The sequence below is a fragment of the Chiroxiphia lanceolata genome, chromosome 14, assembly GCF_009829145.1.
Source record: "Chiroxiphia lanceolata isolate bChiLan1 chromosome 14, bChiLan1.pri, whole genome shotgun sequence".
In the NCBI taxonomy this organism is placed as follows: domain Eukaryota; kingdom Metazoa; phylum Chordata; class Aves; order Passeriformes; family Pipridae; genus Chiroxiphia; species Chiroxiphia lanceolata.
The window spans coordinates 20,584,134-20,603,647 of NC_045650.1; the positions used below are offsets into that span (position 1 = coordinate 20,584,134).

Here is a 19,514-nt window from a genome sequence, read left to right on the forward strand (position 1 = left end):
TGCTTTGAACAGGAACTCTCCCTTCCCTCAAAAGACCATTGATGAAAGCAGCTCCTTTTTCAGAACCAGCATCATGGAGAAAATACTAGATTATCAAATCCAGGAGCATGACATAGCCTAAGGGAGCTAGAAAACAAACAGACATAACTTTGTTCTTACATACCTCATCATGGGATCCCAGATCACCCAAGGATAGAAACTGAGGCAGAGGGAACAGATGAGCAGAGAGCTCTCACTGTTTAGTCCCTGTTCACAGTATCAGCAGGGACTGTCCCTGGCACTGGACTGTCCCTTCACAGGAACCAATACACACAGACAGCTCAGCCATATGAAACATACTGGATATATGATAGCTAACAATATATTCAAAGCTTTATCCCTATCCTAAAGGTAGCAAGTTTAGTATTTACTGTCAGCTCACCAGAGGCTCTCACGTTCTGGTTTGGTATTCAGTTAGTTTTTTATGCAAAGATCAATCTGTCTGAGCAGGTCAATGTACAACAAGTACTTATTTTCCTTTATGTGTAAAGTCTCTTTTGCAAAAGAAAAGCTTTGAATTTTCCATCGGGGGGGGGATAAGACAGATGACAGTCTGTTGTGCATCTGCATTCAGAGACCAGATGAAATGTGTTCCATTGTGCCAGGAGCTGAATGGTTACCTCATTTGCAATTATTTCTCTTAAGAGACCAATGATTAGATTGCAGGGCAGCAACAGAGGCTGTGGGATTAGGTTCCTGGACCACTCACATAGCAGTAGCCCTCAAAACTCCTAATTCATGCTAGAGATGGAAGACTTTGGACATCCCCACATCTACTGCGAACTCCCTACCTTACTGCTCACACAGTTCAAGCCCTGGCAGAGGGCTAGTCTTCCTACCACCACTATGGTAGTACCACATTACCACCCTCTACTGCTGTTGTGACTAATCATTTAGTCAAAGCCTGGATATCTGCCACTAGTGAAGCTCTAGGACATTCGTTTCAGTATCAGCTTTATCAGGAACAAACACCACTATGTCCACAGGGAAACCTGTTATAGGCAGTAGAAAACAGTTTAGTTCTCATTCCAGCGAATATAATACATGGACAATATAAAGAGATGGTATCAAAGAGACCTTTTAGAAATAGCAAATATTTAAAACTAGCTTCAAACGCTTTTTTTCCCCACTGTATTTCCTCTTCCAATTCCACCTACAATCCAATTTAACTGAAGTAAACACTGCCTCACTTATACTAGCAACTTAAAAATTCAGTTCTGCAACATCATTCGTTTTCTCCCTAGGCAAAGTGTTTACTATGGAAAAAGCAAAGCAAAACTTCTGTTTAGACAGGTGCTGCGTGAAACACACTGCAAGGAGGAGAATGGGCAGCTGTCTGAGAGCATGACACAAAGGAGTGAAATCAATTATTAAGACATGAAGAGCTGCCCTACTGGAAACATGATTGGATGCTTCTCAGAGAGAAGCTGATGAAGCCCAAGTCTGCCACCAAAATGTCAGTTTGCAGCAGGAGCCACAGATGACATAGAACTGACTGAAAACATGTGTAGATTAAAAATGTTACTGACTTCAGTAGTATCGTTTCTTAGCACCTCGTGCTTTGCTTGGATATATCAGAAGCCAGATACTGAAAAATAATCATGGGAAGCATCCACATGAAGAACACCCCCTTAAAAAAAAAGGTTTTTTATGAACTTGGGGGGTATGTCACCTCAGCTTCACTGGCAAACACGCTCATGAACTAACTGGGGCAGAATTCCATGTCACACACACGAATTTTGGACAGAACTCAGCTCTCACTTCTAGCAATCAAAACTTATCCAATTTGAGACCACACAGGGCTAAAATATGCAGGAGCTACTACATACTACACACAGATAGCTGAGAGTCACACTGCAATTCAGAACTTTCTTGAAAGTCCTTCTACTTTTCCCATTATGAAAGGATGCTCTTTTAGTAAAGCCTAGGATCTTAACTCCATTCCCTCCATTTCAGGGCTAGGCTACAAAGAGCAATAGTGTTGAATCATCCAGCTGAGTACAAGAGAAAGTAGTAGTTTGTGGTTAAAGATCTAAAAAAAAAAAAAAAAAAAAAAAGTAAATTTAAATTATGTTTGCTGGCCCTAAATGAAATAACTGACTTCTACGGGTGGATCAGTCCTTAATCTTCTCTCTTCCTTATGATAGGTTCTGTGTAGAGCAGGCTGCAGAACACTTAGCACTACTGAACCACACCCACATCTAACATATCTGGTCTGGCAGTTCCCTCATCTTGTCAGTAGTCCGAGATTCATTTTACGTTTCTTTAAGCTATGAACTTACTGTTCAGATTTTTCTCCAAGGAGCAAATTCACAACCTTTAGAAGTACAGCAGAGAAACACAGTGGAGCCTGTCAAAGCTTCACCCACTGCAACTGATAATGTCTCTGTTCTGCTGCTCCAGTTTTGGGCTGCACATGCCTCTCTGCTTCTTTTTGGCCAAAGCAGGAGGAAATTTGCCTAGGCAGGGAATGCAGGGGAAGGCTGAAGCACCCTATGCAGACAGCCCATCACAATAAAGTACATCACCACGCTTAAGATTCCCCAGGGCCTGATGGAGTACAGAATATCACTTTACCTGCACTTAAGAGTTGCAGCAGCATTTGAAATCCAGCTAACCCTCTCCTGTTCTAGAGACCAACTATTTTCTGGAATCAGTTACACAACACTTGCAAGTAAGTCAAATAAAAATAGCTTACTAGGTCCTCCATAAGACTTTTCTTACTAATTAAGACTGCAGATATATGCTGCTTTCCAGCTACTATTATTGTGAACCATGGCACCAATTCAGTTCACTAGAAGTAAGAATAGCTCCTAACATGTTCTTGGAGATAAAAAAATATAGCAGTTTTGGGGAAAAAGTGTCATTTCTTACTATGCTGAGTTCTCTTGAAGTTATTCTATATAGTGACACAATCTTTGAAGTCCTTTAGAAACTGTTTGCTGTTGCTTCAATTGAATTACTGTGTCTATATCAACTTTATATCTTCTGCAGCCTCATTGCTTACCTGATCGAAGAGTTGCTTCCCTGTAGTGTTGGGCTGGATGGCAAACTCCAGCTCAGCATCCATGGTGGTAACACGCACACTGATCTGGAAGACAGAGAAATGCATCACTACAACACATGCTCTAAGTGATGCTACCCAGTAATGAAACCCAACATCTGCCTAAGGCCAGCAACCAGCTCTCAAGCCTCTAGGAACTTCACTGCCAGCAATCACAGTCTTCTCTTCTACCAGCATGGTGCTGCCAGCTTTCCTATAGAATATAACTTTCCTGTTTTGCAGTGTGTTTATCCTCTCTGTCCCGACAAATATCCACACGTGCTGACACACACGAGAGCTATTTAGAGCTTCTGAAGTCTTTCTGATTTTTCACAAAAGCAGAGATATTCTAAAACTTGGTACACACAAGTAAACATCCAACCCTTCCATTTGAAGGATGAATGTCAAGGAAGTCCCCAGAAGCATTAACAACTCAGCCTGCTACAGAAGACTAGTCAATACTAACCCATGGAGACTGAAAGAGTGCTGTATTCGGAGAAATTACAAGGCACAATCCCTGGCGTACCCCAAGGGCAGTGGGTATAAAGCAGACAGGATGCAAGGATGCCCTCACATGCTAAGACAAAAAGGCTGCATATTGAACTAACATAAGCACTAGTATGTGTAAATACTTCACATAGCAGTAGAACTGCCTACTGCTTTCCAATTCTTTCAGGGAGGTATATGGCAGGATCAGTTTAGGTGTCATTTAACAGTATATCTCATTTAATACTGCAGCCAAGATTTCATTACAATATTAGCCTCTGATGCAAGATCATGAATGGTCTTCCAGAAGAAACATTATACGATGCACTATTTTGACAGAATGTTTCACCAACACATTTTCACATGTGAAATGAAAGTGTGGCAAGGGACTGCAGCAAGGGAGTTTGCAGCTTCATCCCACAGAAGCAGGAAGACATACACACATCTTTCACTTCTCATGAAGCAAGTTAAACAGCAGAGGCATTTCACCTGAAATGCTAGTGTAAAACATTGCCAAATCCATTCAAAACTGATAATTACTGGAAAACATGATTTAGACTCTTTGGGCTAGACAGGAACACTCCTGCCTGACGGCAGATGCCTTAACTTTAGGCCAGGCAAATTGAGGTCTGCGAGTAGACCAAGCTGCCTGAGAACACAATTTTATGTGCCTGCTCATCAACTGAAAAAGGTGAAGATATTTCACAATTTATGAACACAAACTGTAGATATTAAAACAGTTTGATTTAAAATATTTTCCCAAAGTTTCAAGGCTTGAAGCTGTACAGATGAGATACTCATGGTGCACCAAACCACAGCACACAGGCCTTGCATTAACAGTTCTTAACTCTTAATGCAAGGCCAACAACTGTTTACCTCAGATCAATAAATCCTAATTTCTTTGCTCTTCATTGTGATCAATCCTCTTAGCACGCTCCACCGGCCTTCCACTGGTGAGCGGTGGAGGGAATTATGCTGTGAACAGTTTTAAGAACAACTCAAAGTCACATTTAGTCTGTAAGCTGACCACATGACACTAGAGACCAAAAAACCAAGAATAAGAAAAATATTCAAGGAAACACACAATACCAACATGATCATAGTTGACTCTGATCCCTATATTTCTACCAAGCATAGGGACAGATTTCACATCTTCTTTACTAAGAAAGCAGCAGCAAACTGCAACAGAGCTACAGCCAGGGTTTTTTCCCCCAACTTATTGGGAAGCGTTCTGCTAGTTACCTCTAGGTAGGAGCTGAAAGAGACCACTAACTACACATCAGAATATATTTGAGGTTTCCCAAAAAGGCTCTTTCAGTCTAGGCACACCACTATTTTGTACTTGATATCCTCTCAAGATTAAACTAAAAGTTTTCTTGTTTGAAGTCTAGCTAAAAATTCCATAAGATAGGCTTAGCACAGCAAAGCTGAAGTCAACATAAATTGCAGTTCTAGGTGTTGCATGCACAAACAATGTTGTTTGGATGTTACTGGAAACAAAGATATCATGAACAAGCAGATCAGGAATAAGTTGGCTTTAAAGCCCTCTAAACCTTCTGACACAATGAAGTCAAAATAAGGAAAAGCATCCCAGAGAAGTAGCAATTAAAGAACAAATGACCTAAGCTCATAAGAATGAAGCTTTATTTAAAATTAGCAACTTTCAATAGCACGTAATTGCCATAAGTTCTCTAGGTATACACCTCCCCAAAATTATTCTCCTTAAATCCTACACTTTGACAATGGGCTAATTTTACAGCGCTTTGGTGAAACAAGAATCCAGTCACTTCTTAGAAGGGCTGAACATTCCCCAAAATAGCTTTGCTACTTACACTTAGAAGCAGTCTCTTCCACCACAAAGAGTGCTGGCCTCTAATCCTGATTCACCCAGCACCCACCAGTAAGAGCAAAGCTGTCCATAAGCCACATCCAAGTGTAAGAGGGTTTACATTAAATGAGCCATTAAGTAACACATTGCTTTTTGTTCATTTAAAGTATTTCCTGTTCACCTAAAACAGTAACATACTATTTTACTTTCGTGGTAGCTGGTATTTTTGCTCCATTGTTTATGGATAAAGCACAGTAGCTACACTCCTCTGGTATCATCTGCACAGGTGATTAAGGGCCGAATACCTGAGCACAAAGGAAGCACTAAAAAACAGAACTGAAACTTTCGTGGCAGCTCTTTGCAACCTGTGCCCAAACAGCTCTTTGAGCTATTTAGAGCAAATCACACCTTAAAATTTAAAATAAAGCTACTTCAGTAACTATCCCCATAATTCATGCAGCATACTTATAAGACTCCCATTTCTCTAAGCACATTGAAAAGGTCCCACATTGGAACCAACAAAATTCCTTCACTGTTACTAACTTAAATGCTCTTGAGCTATCTGACACAGTATCTCCTTCAATCAGTACATTCAATAGGAAGAGATACACTTCTACATCCCCAATGGAAGCCCCCAGTGCTCCAGCTGAGTACCAACCTAAGGTTTAGGAGCAGCCAAGTTTTGAACGGGTCTGTACTTGCAACTTCAGTCTGATCTAAGACAGCAGAAGCTGACATACCACAGGAAACAGGCTCGTGCTTAGGAGGACCACACCCCGGCAGTGCTGCTTCCCCGAGATGAACAGAGTTTTAACGTGTTCAAGAGCACACTGCTGTGAGCTGTCAGCAGAATGAGCTGGGGAGAGCACATCCTGGGCTGTCACAGGGACATTTTAACCACGAGCTGTGTAGTAATTTAATTCTTGGCTAAGAAGTTAGTTTGCTATAAAACTGAGCCTTGTTAAGGCTTGGTGTGAAAACAGCACACAAGGAATTTTTTTCCCCCATATGCTACCAAGCAAGGGGTGGTTTTGCTTTTCCAGTTCACAACCGCCAGCTTAAAGTCAGGTTTCTACCATTTCAGGTGGTGGGAGGCACTGATCTTAATGCGCTCTGCCTGTGGTGCAGACAAGCTACAAAAAGAGATCTACAGACCACTATAATCTCTACCAGACAAGTATGTGGCAGGCACTGCATGTTTACCTTCATCCTTCTCATTCGTTTAAAGTCTCAGTTTAAGTAAAACCACTTTACCGTCGCATTCACAGCCAAGTACTGACCAACACAAGTGTTACCCACAGCAATAAAAATGCTATAGCAAAACAAAGCCAACATGATCCAGTCCCATCAGAATTCAGACTTCTTTGCTTTGTTCCTTGAGAGTTATCCTGCCAAAGCACTTTTAAACCATCTATCTAGTTTATCACCACTGCTTATTCTAAGAAAAGCCTCAAGATTCATTAGCATTAAGCTTCTGTATTTTGTATTTCTAAACCATCTAATGAGGTTTTCCTACATTTGAGGGCTGGCATAACCATCCGCATGCTTATAATTTGGGTTGCAAACAGAACAAAATGCTCCTCAATTAAGACATTTGACTTGGACTGTTGAGTATATACAAATTAAGTTCTGTCACTCCAGACAGGTAAAGTGCACACCGCTGAGACCTGTGAGAGAAAAAGACGTTGCTCACCAGTGATTAGATCACAAGGCCTACGGTGGCAGCACTTATCCCCAAGTATACTATACTCCTACTCCAAAATTTAGCTTCCAGAAGCTATAGGCCACCACCACCACCCTCCTCCCATCATGTTCAGCACTCTCTACAAGAGAGAGATTTAATAGACAGTGGTACCAAGCACCTATTTGTAGCATTTTTTCAGATATTTTAATATTGCCCATATACCTTGAAGTCTCACTTTCTGCCACACTGAGATTCCAAATAAGTTTTACCAGTAGCAGTTATTGTCAGGTATCTGACAGGTTTCTGAGTGAGCCCTACTAATAACGTGCTACAACTTCCTAAGATGAAAATGTGTAGCTGCATAGGGCAGGACAAACAGGAAAGACTGACACCATCCTGCTCGGTAACGGATGTGTTGCTTGTACTAATTCAGCAGCACACTGAGCAGTGTGAGCGATAGAACAGACAATTCTGTTTGTCATAAGTTAAGACAGGAATAGACCACTAGGAAATTCATGTCAGAATAATAAGTAGAGTCAGCACAGCAGAATATCAACCTGTCCAAAACCCTGACCCTGAGCTAAAGTTTCATTTCCTCCCTGCATTTCCTGAATGCAAGGAAACTGTGATACCCTGCTGGGCTATATGCTTCAACCTTCAGATATTCCTGCTTCCCAGGTTCAAACCACCAAGTGAATTGTTTCTGGAGAAAGTGGCATAGGGAAAACTCATATTTTATTGCAAATTTGACTGTTACAGAACAGAAGCAAGTTCAATCAAAAAGAAATTCCAGACCAACCTTTATAGCCTCTGTGCTATGGGGCACCAGCATACCCAGCAGATACTGCATGTAAAGACACTAGACAAATACCATGCTTCAGTTCCAAGACGTATAGCCAGAGAAACACATTAAATCCAGCTGCAGTTCCATGAACTCAAGATCTCATAAGGCACCTTAATAATCTAAAAACATCCCCAGTTGCGGCTTTCATCAAGATTAACAACAATATAGTAAGTTTAACAGGAATTGTCCTCCTGTTCCTCAGAACAAGCAAATAAATTCTGGCCTGCTCCCCAGCGCTGTACTTCCCTTCCCACCATGCTGGTCAGCCAACACAGGCCCCGCTGCGAGCACAGCAGGGTGCACCAGTGCACTGTGCTTTGCACTGCCTCGGAGGGGCAGTGGAGGTGATGCCCCACACCTCCAGCACACCATACTCACAGACATCTGGCTCCTTCCTGAGCGCAAGCACCCTGCCGAAACAACCCTGGGTCCTCTGTGTCAGGAGGAGGCTGGAATCAGGTCATGTGAAAGTGCTTGCAATTTCTCAAGGGATTACACTTAATTAACCAAGCCCCCTTCCAGCAGTCTTAAAGGGCCTTTTCATACCTCTAAGCTCATCAGGGAACAGAACAGCAGCAGTGACACCACACTGCAGCCCCCAGAGAGAGGTTAACCGTCCCAGCAGCTCCTGGGAGCTTCCCAGCTCTCTCCACTGTCCCCATCCTGCTCCATGGGGGACAAGGTACTTCTCATTTGACTGGAGAGCAGGGCAGGAAATAAATCCACAGAAGGTGTCCCATCCCATCCCACTATGACAATTTGAACTAAGCCACCACCAAAGGAGAAAGCTTGCCCACCTTTAATACACTCAGTACCTGCGAGCCAGAAGTAGGACTTACATCCTATATAGTGTGTGGCTTTGTTTTGGTATACCTAAGTAAAGCCTGTAGCGGGACCTTACCCTTTAAAGCATCTCTAATGATTTTAGTGCAGAGCCTGAAGACCTCTATTTTCCGTAACAGTTGATGTTACTGAAAAACTGAGCTACTTTGCACATACATATCCTAATCATCTAATGTTAAGACTAAAAATGGACACAAGCAAAGATCATTATCTGAAAACATTTTACTAGATACCCTCAAGATTGCTGTAAGAGAGAAGCATTTGAAGTAAAAATTATTTTAATAAAGTGAATCACTAGAACTGCAGCATGATAATCATATACCAGCAAGTTGGTTGAATGGTAACCTGAAGAAAAGATGGGAAAAGGCACCACTGGCTGCCACCCCAGGACAGGCAGTTCCACTGGCTCTGGTGCAGCCCAAAGCCATGGAAGGTGCTGGCCATGCACTGCTGTGGCAGCATAGGCTGGTCTGCAGCAGGGAAGGGGCAGTTGCTGCTGCTCAGCTTCACAGCTCTGCTCTTGTGTGAGCACCTGCAAGCCTGGTCAGGGAAGGATTTAGGATAAATCTAACTAGATTTATGCTCACACAGTCTTATTCCTTCCCTGTGAAGGAGCATGGCAGCAAGCCAGCTTGGATTCAAAAGCTGCTCTGGAGCCACACCTGAGCAAAGTCACACTAGGCCTGTGTCCCCACCACCAGCAACTGCTCTTAGTCCCCATAAGGCAAGATGGCTCATGTGGACAGCAAACCACAATACCCACACAGTTTCAGGAACCACGCTGCTGAGGACAGCCGGAGGAAGCAAGTCAGAGCAGCCAGCAAGACCTAGAAAGTTCACAGCTTTGAGGAGTCTGCTTTGCAGAAACTAGACAGAGAAAGGGTGGAGGCAGCAACTCCCAGGCCGATGGACCATGTGACATAGGTAGCATTCAACATCTCACTGCAGCAGAGACACCAGCACACAGAGCACTTTGCCCACAGCTTCCAGCAAAGCTCACTTTCACAGCACCAATTTACTAACATGGGGCAGGGAGGAAACCTAGCTACAGCATATTGGCCATTAAAAAGATATGATGCCCCAAGTGGAGCTTGGAAGAGCAGAGAATTTCTGCTTTACCTAACAAAGCAGTTTCAAAATAAGCCAATTCTGTGTTCACTCCAACTGCATTTTCTCTTAAGAGTTTTCTGGCAGGGTTTATAGCAGGCATTGCATTGCATCCAGTGGTTGAAAGACCCAACTCCTGTTCTTGAAAAGGGTTAATAAGAATACACTGGCTGAGGTGATCAAAAATCTGATGCAAAACATAACGCTAAAGCAATCAGTTTCAAAAAAGGAAACCAAGTGATTTATGCTAATATAAACCCTGTCATACTGTAGCATCATCAGAGCCCCAGAGCACATTTGTTTGGTTGTTAATCTCAAATATAGCCTGCTGTGTTCATTTGTACTGCTCATCCTGCAGCAATAAGGAAAATAAAATTCTTCCATACAGTAAGTGGTAATCAGGAATATTCCCAAATTAAAAAAAAAAAAATAAAAAATCAGTTTCCTTGAAGGCACTTGCTGCCAGTGAAAAGGTAATGCCTACACAGCAGAGCACCACAGCAGTATTTTATTGCTTTTCTGGTTCTCAAGACCATGTGTGAGAAGCCACTGCTACCTTTGTGTTTAAGTCCAAGTCCTCCTTTGCAAGTGATCAATATCCTGGTATTCAGAAGGGCCTGAGTAGAGGGTCACCAAATGGAGTCTGAGGAGATGATCCTTGCAGGACACGTCCATCAGTCCAGAGATCAGTTACTCATATCAGGGAACCTACTTCAGACACTCTTATATAGGGTTTCTTTTTTTTCTCTTAAGTGGTGGAGAATCAGATTTATTACCCTCAAGGTCAGTCTCGCTAAAAAATGAGGTCTCCTTCAAACCACATTCACCGAGCTCAGAAAGCTTCAAAAAAGCTTATTCCTCATGCAAAGGGTCTGTCCTTTGCAGCTGCCTTACTTTAGATGCCTTCAATCACCCTGCCCCAGCTTTGCAGCTCCCTCATAATCAGTGTATCAAAGCTCCAGAGACACTTCATTTGGTTAGTAGCAGCAAGCACTCAGAACACACAAGCACAGAGCCAGGCAAAGCCAGGGCTGTGCCAATACTGCTTCACAGGGCTGGAGAACTCTGCCTTTTAGAACTCTGGAGGTATCATTTACCAGTTTAATCAGTGATCTGATCTGGGCAGGCCACCTTTTCAGGAATAATAGTTCTACTTTATAAGAAGATTACTACAAACTTATTAATTCAAAACAATTATCAAAAAAAAAAAAAAAAGCAGGGAATTCCCCTACCCCCTACACAGCATGGCTTCCAGAATCATTAATGACATGTTTCCAAGTTAAAGCTATTAGAATGTATTTCCTCTCTTCTCAACCAGTCACATCCTACCAATGGTGTTTGAACTCCGTGGCTGCTAGCAGCCTGCCACCCTCTCCAGAGGGTAAACAAGTTTCAGTTTGAGAAAAGGAGTTGCAAAGCGAGAGTACTAAGTCAGGAGAAGCAGCCAAGGGTGGATCCCCACATTTAGTCAAGTTCAGATACTTGTATGTGACTTATTACATAACTTATTCCCAACCTTGTGCAATGGATCAATTCCTCTATTTTTGCCATTTCCTTTTTCAGAAATAGATTCTTCACGTACCTCCCTTTGCTTTCCTGTAGCTGCTCCAACTCATTAACATTGCCATTTTCTGTTTCTTCAGAGCTACTTTGAAGAAACCCCTGGAATAACTATTTTTGTACCTGTTGTTTGAGTGACTTACAGAGAACATCCTTTACTAGTCAAAATCCAGAAGGAAATTAAAATATCACAGGGAAAAAAAAAACGGACCCCTTTTCCACAACATCTGGATGAGGAGGCATAACCTGAAGAAAAATCTAGCCATATGCATGTGCCATCATTCAACTTCTACAATCTGTGTACCTCTAGGTTTTGTTTTGGGAGTTGTTTGTTTTGTAAACACCATTTTTTGTGCCCCTTAGAAGGTGCTTTTCTCTGAAAAAACAGTATACACCTCCTATGGCCTCTGCACACTAATAGTAGGGTTGGCAGCTGTACTTCACATGTCAGCTTAACCACATCCCGTGCTAAAGCTCTTCAACCTAAGAGCAGTTCAAAGGGCAGTGGATGTGTTCGACTGCCGGCAGTGGTATGGTAACATTTCTCACAGCTATTACGTGCCCCTCCTAGGCAATCCTACTCACAGTTTACAAACACATATTTTGTGCTGCCCCCCCTTCCACTGTACACCACACAACGCTGTTATGATCCTGGTGGGGGCTGAAGTAACTTGACCAGCAAAACAGTCGCTGCAGTCACCATCACCACCAAAAGCAATTCAGATTTTCTGAGAAGACTCTTAGAAGGCAACTTTCCCCCATCTGTAACCTTGCCTTAGTCAAGTTCTTCCCTCCCTCCCCATTCTCACCCCAAGGGGATTTCCCAGTACTGTTTAACAGTTGCAAAGCCCCAGTTAGAGGGGCAGTCAAGACAGGTAGCCAGGACATATTTCCAAGGATATGGAAATATCCATATAGCCAAGGAGCTTCCAAAACCTAGCATCCAGTGGATGTCTGCCAAAATCACAAGCAGCTACTTTGCTGGAAGGGGCTCAAAACAAGATTGAGACAGGATGCTAACAAGACAAGTGTGAGCTGCACAGAGGCATCACATGTACAGTAAGTACTTGAGATTCCTGAGCTAATAGACGAAATACTCAGTCCCTACATACAGGTCTTAAATTCAGCTGCAGTTAAGAACTGGTTTAGAGGTAACTTGAAATTGAGGGCAAATAAGATAACTATGCTTTGACACTCTTCTTATCATTAAAGACATTTTCTCCAGGGAAGAAAGCATGATAGCTGCTGTGACCAAGCTCTTCCTTCTAAAGGACTCACGTTTGGATAAAAAGTCAGAGCATGCTTATCTGTTTCACATGCTTCTCTCTGTCCTTCAACCAAGACACTCCTAACAGTTTAGCTCTGGTAAAGAACACAGAGCTGAACACAGAGCTGCCTGTTCCAGACACCCCGAGCATGGCCTGGGTGTGGCACATCAAGTTCTTGGCCAGCTCACAGCCCTCACTGAAAGTCTGAACAATAGCCAGACTTCTAGGAGCTAGAACACAGTCTTACTGTGGGATCTGACTGCTCAGACTATGAGCCATCCCTCCAAATTTAACTGCAGGCGTAGTCAAGGGTGAAGTAAAGCTGTTTCATCATCCTGTGATTTTCAGTTTTATCATTTCCAGCATGCTAGACAAATCCCACAACTTCCTTTCAGTACAGGGTCTCATTTAGGCTGGCTGCATTTTCCTATCTATTTAGCTAACATTTCCCTAAAATGCAGGATTTATTTTCTTTTTTTTCCTCCACTTCTTTTTAATATTCAGTTTCCCTACCCACACTTGCTTCCTTCACCACCAACTTATTTTAGGTTTTAAATAGTTCTGTTGGGACTGTCCATAGTTTATAAAACACCAGCTGGTGATTACTGAAGTACCCTTTGTTATTTTCAATTCCATCTAGTTCAAGTATTTGGGCTTTCCCAATATAGATGAGAGTAGCTACAGCACTACGATACACAGCACCCCGTGTCCCCAAAGGCTCCTGAAAGGCCCAGAGCTGCAGGGGAGCTGCAGAGAGCAGTGCCAGCACAGGTAGGGTGTGTACCCACCACCTGAACAGCCTGCACCCTCCCAATCACTTCTCATGTTCATACTCCACAATCACACCACAAGCAGAAACAAAGAACGAATCAGGGTGGGAATAACTCATCCATTATTTTCTCCAGCAGAACCATTTCATTGGTCCTGTTTGCTACATTTACACAGGGGCACTGGTACTGGCTACAGAAAGAGGGAAGGGCAAGATGGCTTTCTGGGTACAACTGGACAAGACGGACCAAGCTATTGAACCACTTTTTACTCCTCACTCCCAGACATACCTGCTTTATCCCCTCCAAACCCATTATTTTTTAATCTCTCAAGGTGTTCTCACAAAGTCTATTTCAAAAAGTTACAGCTACCTGAACATAATTTGTATCTGGTGGACTTAAAGGCTGTAGCTTTTTTACAGAGAGATACAATAGTTCTACTATTTTACAGAGAGACAGAGTCACATTTTAAAAAACAGAATAAAGCCTTAGAGTTCCAGAGACTACTACAGAGGTAAGCTATTCCCAGTTTGCTATGGGATTGCATGTTCTGAAACAGTGCTATAAGCTAGGAAGCAACTATCAAATGCTCTAGTAACATACTGCCTCAGGACTTCAGAGTCTAACACTATCTTCTGGCCTACTCTAGCTTCACATGGGAAAGTGTTTTAGAATACTACCTGAACATAACTAGATGTCCTGCACAGATCAACTGTACCAGTAAACACAACAAGTAAGATAGTTGTTCCCAAAAGTAACTGGGATATAATAAGAGTTCCTCAAAAAAAGGTTTGCTTTTGATAATTTTTAATCATTATACTTGACTTGCTCTTTTACTTTCTCCGTGCAATCCAGAAGATGAAGTTCAGAACTTTCAGGCATCTACACAATACTTCCTAAGTTCCAATACTTTCCAAGTTATCTTTGTTAAGAACTATTGTCCCACTGTAACAAAAACATGACCCTGAACATCTAACATCCAATCTAACTTAGAAAATGACCCACTTAGAAACTGGTGTTGTTCTGAGTGTGAGGTTGGACCACATGACTTCTAGGGTTATCTCCAGGCTTAATTTTTAAATAATTCTAAAAGACTGCAGAAGTTGTTGGGGAGCAGCCCTGCAACATTCAAAATGCATGTGGCAGAAACTGATGCTTTATATCGAGTGGGCAAGAGCAATTCCTTACATGATTTGCAGTTTCAGTATTTAGATCCTTTATCTTCCTCTACAGAGATCTTAGGGACTATCTTTATGTAGCCAAATAGGCAGATAAGCCAAACTGCTAGTGGTCTTCCTAAGGCTGCAGGTCAAAACTGAGAAACACAACTGGGTAGCAGGAAGAGAAATAGGAGATAGACTCAGCATCTGGCTAAGTCAACATACACACATATAACTTACAAAAGCAAACTCACTAGACTAAGCAGAGGCAGGGAGTCTGAAAAGCAACCTTCTGCCGAGAGCATTCACAATTCAACTTGACAGCTTAGCTCTTACCCGGACCTGCTGTGTAGGGTTGCTTTTTGTTAGGTTTTCATTTTTTTCCACATGCTAAGGTACAGCAGCATAGGGTTTGCAAGCATGAATTTAACTTTGATCAAAGACTGAGGCTCCTTCAACGTTCCTGCATGCAGATACCTCACCACTAACTGCACGTTTCCAGGACACTGGGAACAGGAAAAGTTGCTAACAACTCTTGCTCAGGCTTGCTGTGGAAAAGGATAGTCCCACATTAATGCATCTGATAACCCATCTTTCTCTAAGGGAATGGTAGACCAATGAAATCACTTGGTTTATAAGACCGTCTGAATCTTCTCAGATCCCGATTACTTTCAAATACCTCCAAACACTGCCAAATCAAAGCTGCCATTAAATATCGTAAAAGCATTTCTCGGTAAAGTCCTCCATGCCAAACTTTTCTGAGTCCGAAGCAATTTGCACATAGCAATTTGTAAAGAGACAAGGAAAAACTTGAAAGGACAGAGCAATGCAACACACAGTCCAACAGGTTCTGTAGAGAAAAAAAAGACACTATCATTTTTTTGCAGTATGAAAGACACATGCAAAGTTTAGCCTCTGACCAAGATACTTAGTGGCAGAAGAGACTTTGCACTGATGTGAATAAGGTACAGAGCAAGCAAAGCTTAAGTATTAAATTTGTCAGAACTTGAAGCAGCAAAGGAGCAGGGCAGCCTTCTGTCAGATTTCTACTTGATTATCTAGCATTTATGGGAACAAACACTAAGATAGCGTTGTATTTCCTGTGTATGATACCGAAGCAAGCACTGTCCAGGACACCTCATTTTCAGTTGATGGGACTGATCTTTTATCAATTTGGAACTTACTCAGTCCTTCTATTTGCTCTGTCTTTCAACAGATCCAAGACAACACTACAGTGATATATTCTTACAGCTGAAGATGCTGACATGTATCCTCATTCAAAAGACATCTCTACCCTATACTCCTGGATGTGCAAAGGGGAATTCAGGCTGAGCACAATACATTGTATTGCAGCTTGAAGTTGCCCTTCAACTTGAGATGTTAGCAACAAACCACAGAGCAAGATAAAAGAAAAAACCTAACTTGGGGTTTTTGAGATTTAACGAGCTTCCACATGTACGGCTGTGAACTCAGCATCCCAGGTATACAGCACAGAAAACATTGGTGGCTATAGACTTCACATAGCCCAAAACACTCACAGCAGCAAGTCATTAAAAGAAAAGAAGAGTAAGAAAATTCTGAGTGTTCAGGAGCTTGCTGCTTCACAGTTTGTCATGGCCGGGTCAGAATACCATCAGTTCCAGCTTCGGTTTACTGTTTTAAGCAAAACAAAAAATATTATGTCAACACTTGGCTTCTTTAAATACCAACTTCAGGTAACGGGCTCCTTGATTGCTTTTTGGAGCAAAGGACTAACATTATTATAGCAACAAGGAAAGCATGTCACATCAATGTTCCAGGAAAGAACAAGTTACAGTCCAGCTTCTGTAACAAAGTCAGCACAACAGAGCTGCAGGCTGGAGGACTAAGACACATTGCTTATCCAAATATTTTCTTGGTTTAGCGATAAAGCATTCTATGATGTTGAAAAAGAACATTCTCCAAGCCTTCCACAGTCCCAACCACAGACTTGGAGATTTCTGATATTTTAAGTAATGCTAGCCTTTTCTGACCCCATTATTCAAGTTACTAGTAACCTTATGAGTTTGAGACAGCTCACAAAATGAGCAGTCATGTATAACACTTCATACAGCAGCTTCTGTTTCTCTAGGAGATTGTGGATATTGCTAGAACATAACCATTTTACTGGTCTTTGCTTTCTATATTTCACCACGGCAAACAAGTTCACATGTTGAGTCCCCCTCAATTAAAAATACAGATACTGCAACAAAAATCCAGTTGCTCACTCACACGGCACATTTTCAGAAATTGAAAAATCTAGATTTCTCAGCTTGAGGTAAGCTCAGATCCTGATTTTTCCCTGAGGATAACTGTAGCCACAGAACACTGAATACAGCCAGACACTGGATTCAATATATCTCAGCTGAAGTTTTCATTATCTATCCAATAAAACAAATTAAGTTCTTCAGTCACTTTTTCAAAAGTGGTTTTAAGTTTCCTTAACATATAGATACATGTAGGGTCAAATGAAATAACTATATGTTGGCATAATAGTTATTGATGCTTAAGCTTTCAATCTCATCTCACAGAGCACAGATGTTTCTCAACATTTGGATGTAACATTTGGTAGTTACAAACAATAATCTAGAAAGGCAACACCCTTCTTATTCACACTGTACAGTGTCTCCATTAATGAATGCTGTCAAAACTTAGAGGAACATATGAATATAATGAGTAATATAATCTAGTGCCATCCCTAAAGGACAACTCTAGTGGTTTTAAAAACAAAACACACACAAAACCACATACACCAAAACAAACATGTCACAATTTTGCACATTGTTACTGCTTAGACACTGAGTATTCTATTGTCTCAGCTACAATACTAGCAAGTTTCTTTCAACCCATCCAGCTTTCCAGGCAATTTTGCTTTCTTGATTCTTGCAGGTCTATTTTAGTGGTCAGATACTAAGCAGATTAAGCAAGTAACTGGGCACTACTGAAAGGCATTTAAAGGACATTAAAGGCCTTTCTTTAAAGGACAATGCAATCATCAGGCATAGCCAACATGGGCTCATGAAGGAAAAGTCCTAATTTGACATCCTTCTACAATAAGGTCAGCCACTGAATGGATGAAGGAAAGGTGGTGGATGTAGTTTTTTTGGTATTTTAGTAAAGCTTTTGATACTGTCCCTCACAGCATCCTTCTGGACAAGTTGTCCAATTGCAAGATAGGAGGTTCAAGGTGTTCATGGCCAGGCTTCGCGAACGAAGATTTGGGAAGGGCTCTACCCACGTTTGTAAAAGAACTGGATAAAGAACCAGTGGCAGCAGGCTCAAAGGGCTGCAGGGAATGGGGCTGGGGTTGGCTAACAAGCAGTCACCAGTGGTGTCCCTCAGGGCTCCATAACAGGGTCAGTGCTGTTCAGCATTTTTAGGGATGATCTAGATGCAGGAGTTCAATGCACCATTAGCAAATGTACTGACAATACAAAACTGGGAGTGCTGTTGACTCTCAAGGGACAAGAGGCCTAGCAGAGAGGTCTAGCTAGATGAGAGTGTGATAGATCAGTGGCATGAAATTTAAAAAGAACAAATGCCAAATTCTGCACTTGGAGCTGAGTAATACCAGGCACATGTCCAAAATGGGAGAGGAGTGGCTGGAGAGCAGCCCTGCAGAAAGGGATATGGGAGTGCTGGTCAGCAGCAGGCTCAACAGGAGCCAGCAGTGTGCCCTTGAGGACAAGAGGGGAAAACACATCCTGAGGGGCATCAAAACCAGCAAACACAGCCAGTCAAAAGAGGGCACTGTCCCGCTGTATTCAGCACTGGTGCAACCTAACCTGGAATACTGTGTGCAGTGCTGGGTCCACCATGATACTGAGGTGCCTGAACATGTCCAGAGGATAGTTGCAAAGCTGGAGAAGGGATGGAAGGCAAGTCCTTTGAGGAGCAGCTGAGGACTCTGGGTTTCTCTAGTCTGAAGAAAAGAAGGCTGAGGGGTAACCTCACTGCTCTCTGCAGCTTCTTGAGGATGGGACATGGAGACAGAAGGGCTGATCTTTCTCCCTTGGATCCAGGGACAGGATGCATGGGAATAATTCAAAGCTGCATCAGGGCAGGTTTAGAAAGGATATGAGGTGGTCAAACCCTGGAACAGGCTTCCTGGAGAGCGGGTCTATGTCTCAAGCTTGCCAGTTTAAGAGGCATTTGGACAGTGCCCTTAACACGATTCAGCTTTTTGTCAGCCCTGAAGTGGTCAGGCAGCTGGACAAGATGATCACTGTAGGGCCCTTCCAACTGAACAATTCTATTCTAAGTAGAGGCTATGACAGACAGACCTATCTACTTCTTAAAAGGAAGAAGAAACTCACCAAGAAAGTAAGTAAGTAAGCATATCTGAAACTACATCCACTCATCTCATGGGAGATGAAGATTCTTTTCTAAAACGAGGGGAAGAGAAGGATGAAAGTTTGATTCTCATTTAAGTTAAATTTAGAACATCTCCACAAAATTGAAATAAATATTAAGCATATTTACTATAAACGTCCATATAAAGATTACTATGCCATATTCCTCTTGCTAACTTGCATATGAACAGGTCAAACACTCATTAAAGTGTCTGCTTAATGATCTGTAGGTAAACCCTTACTTTTAATACATATGTACAAATCTCTCCTTCTCTATCACTTCTAACTGGAACGCCCAGGTTGCCAGAGAGCTGTCATACTAATAAGAGGACTAATAGGACTGTTTTATATAAGAGGATGTATTGGACCACAAAGCATCGTGTGGGTTTTGTATCACCAATTTTTATTGGGCAACCTGGTACTGCTTGAATTTGTCAGCAGTGGAACTGCCTTACCTCTTACAGTGTGCCTTCAGAACCATTTGCTGCCATTCTGCAAGTCCTGCGGATTGTAAC

At 42.1% G+C, this 19,514-nt stretch overlaps 1 protein-coding gene across 2 annotated transcripts in view; it reads right to left on the reverse strand.

Annotated features, from left to right (window-relative positions):
- MSN (moesin) overlaps positions 1-19,514 on the reverse strand; it is a 43,916-nt gene that overhangs the window by 16,843 nt on the left and 7,559 nt on the right. Inside the window, exons 1-2 of one of the 2 annotated variants that reach the window (XM_032701915.1) lie at positions 4,445-4,462; positions 3,047-3,130 (exon numbers count right to left, since the gene is read on the reverse strand). In XM_032701915.1, the coding sequence (XP_032557806.1) occupies positions 3,047-3,109 (63 nt within the window). In that variant the 5' untranslated portion in view covers positions 3,110-3,130; positions 4,445-4,462. Of the gene's footprint in view, positions 1-3,046; positions 3,131-4,444; positions 4,463-19,514 lie in introns of those variants that run through there. The other variant, XM_032701914.1, reaches the window with a different exon arrangement.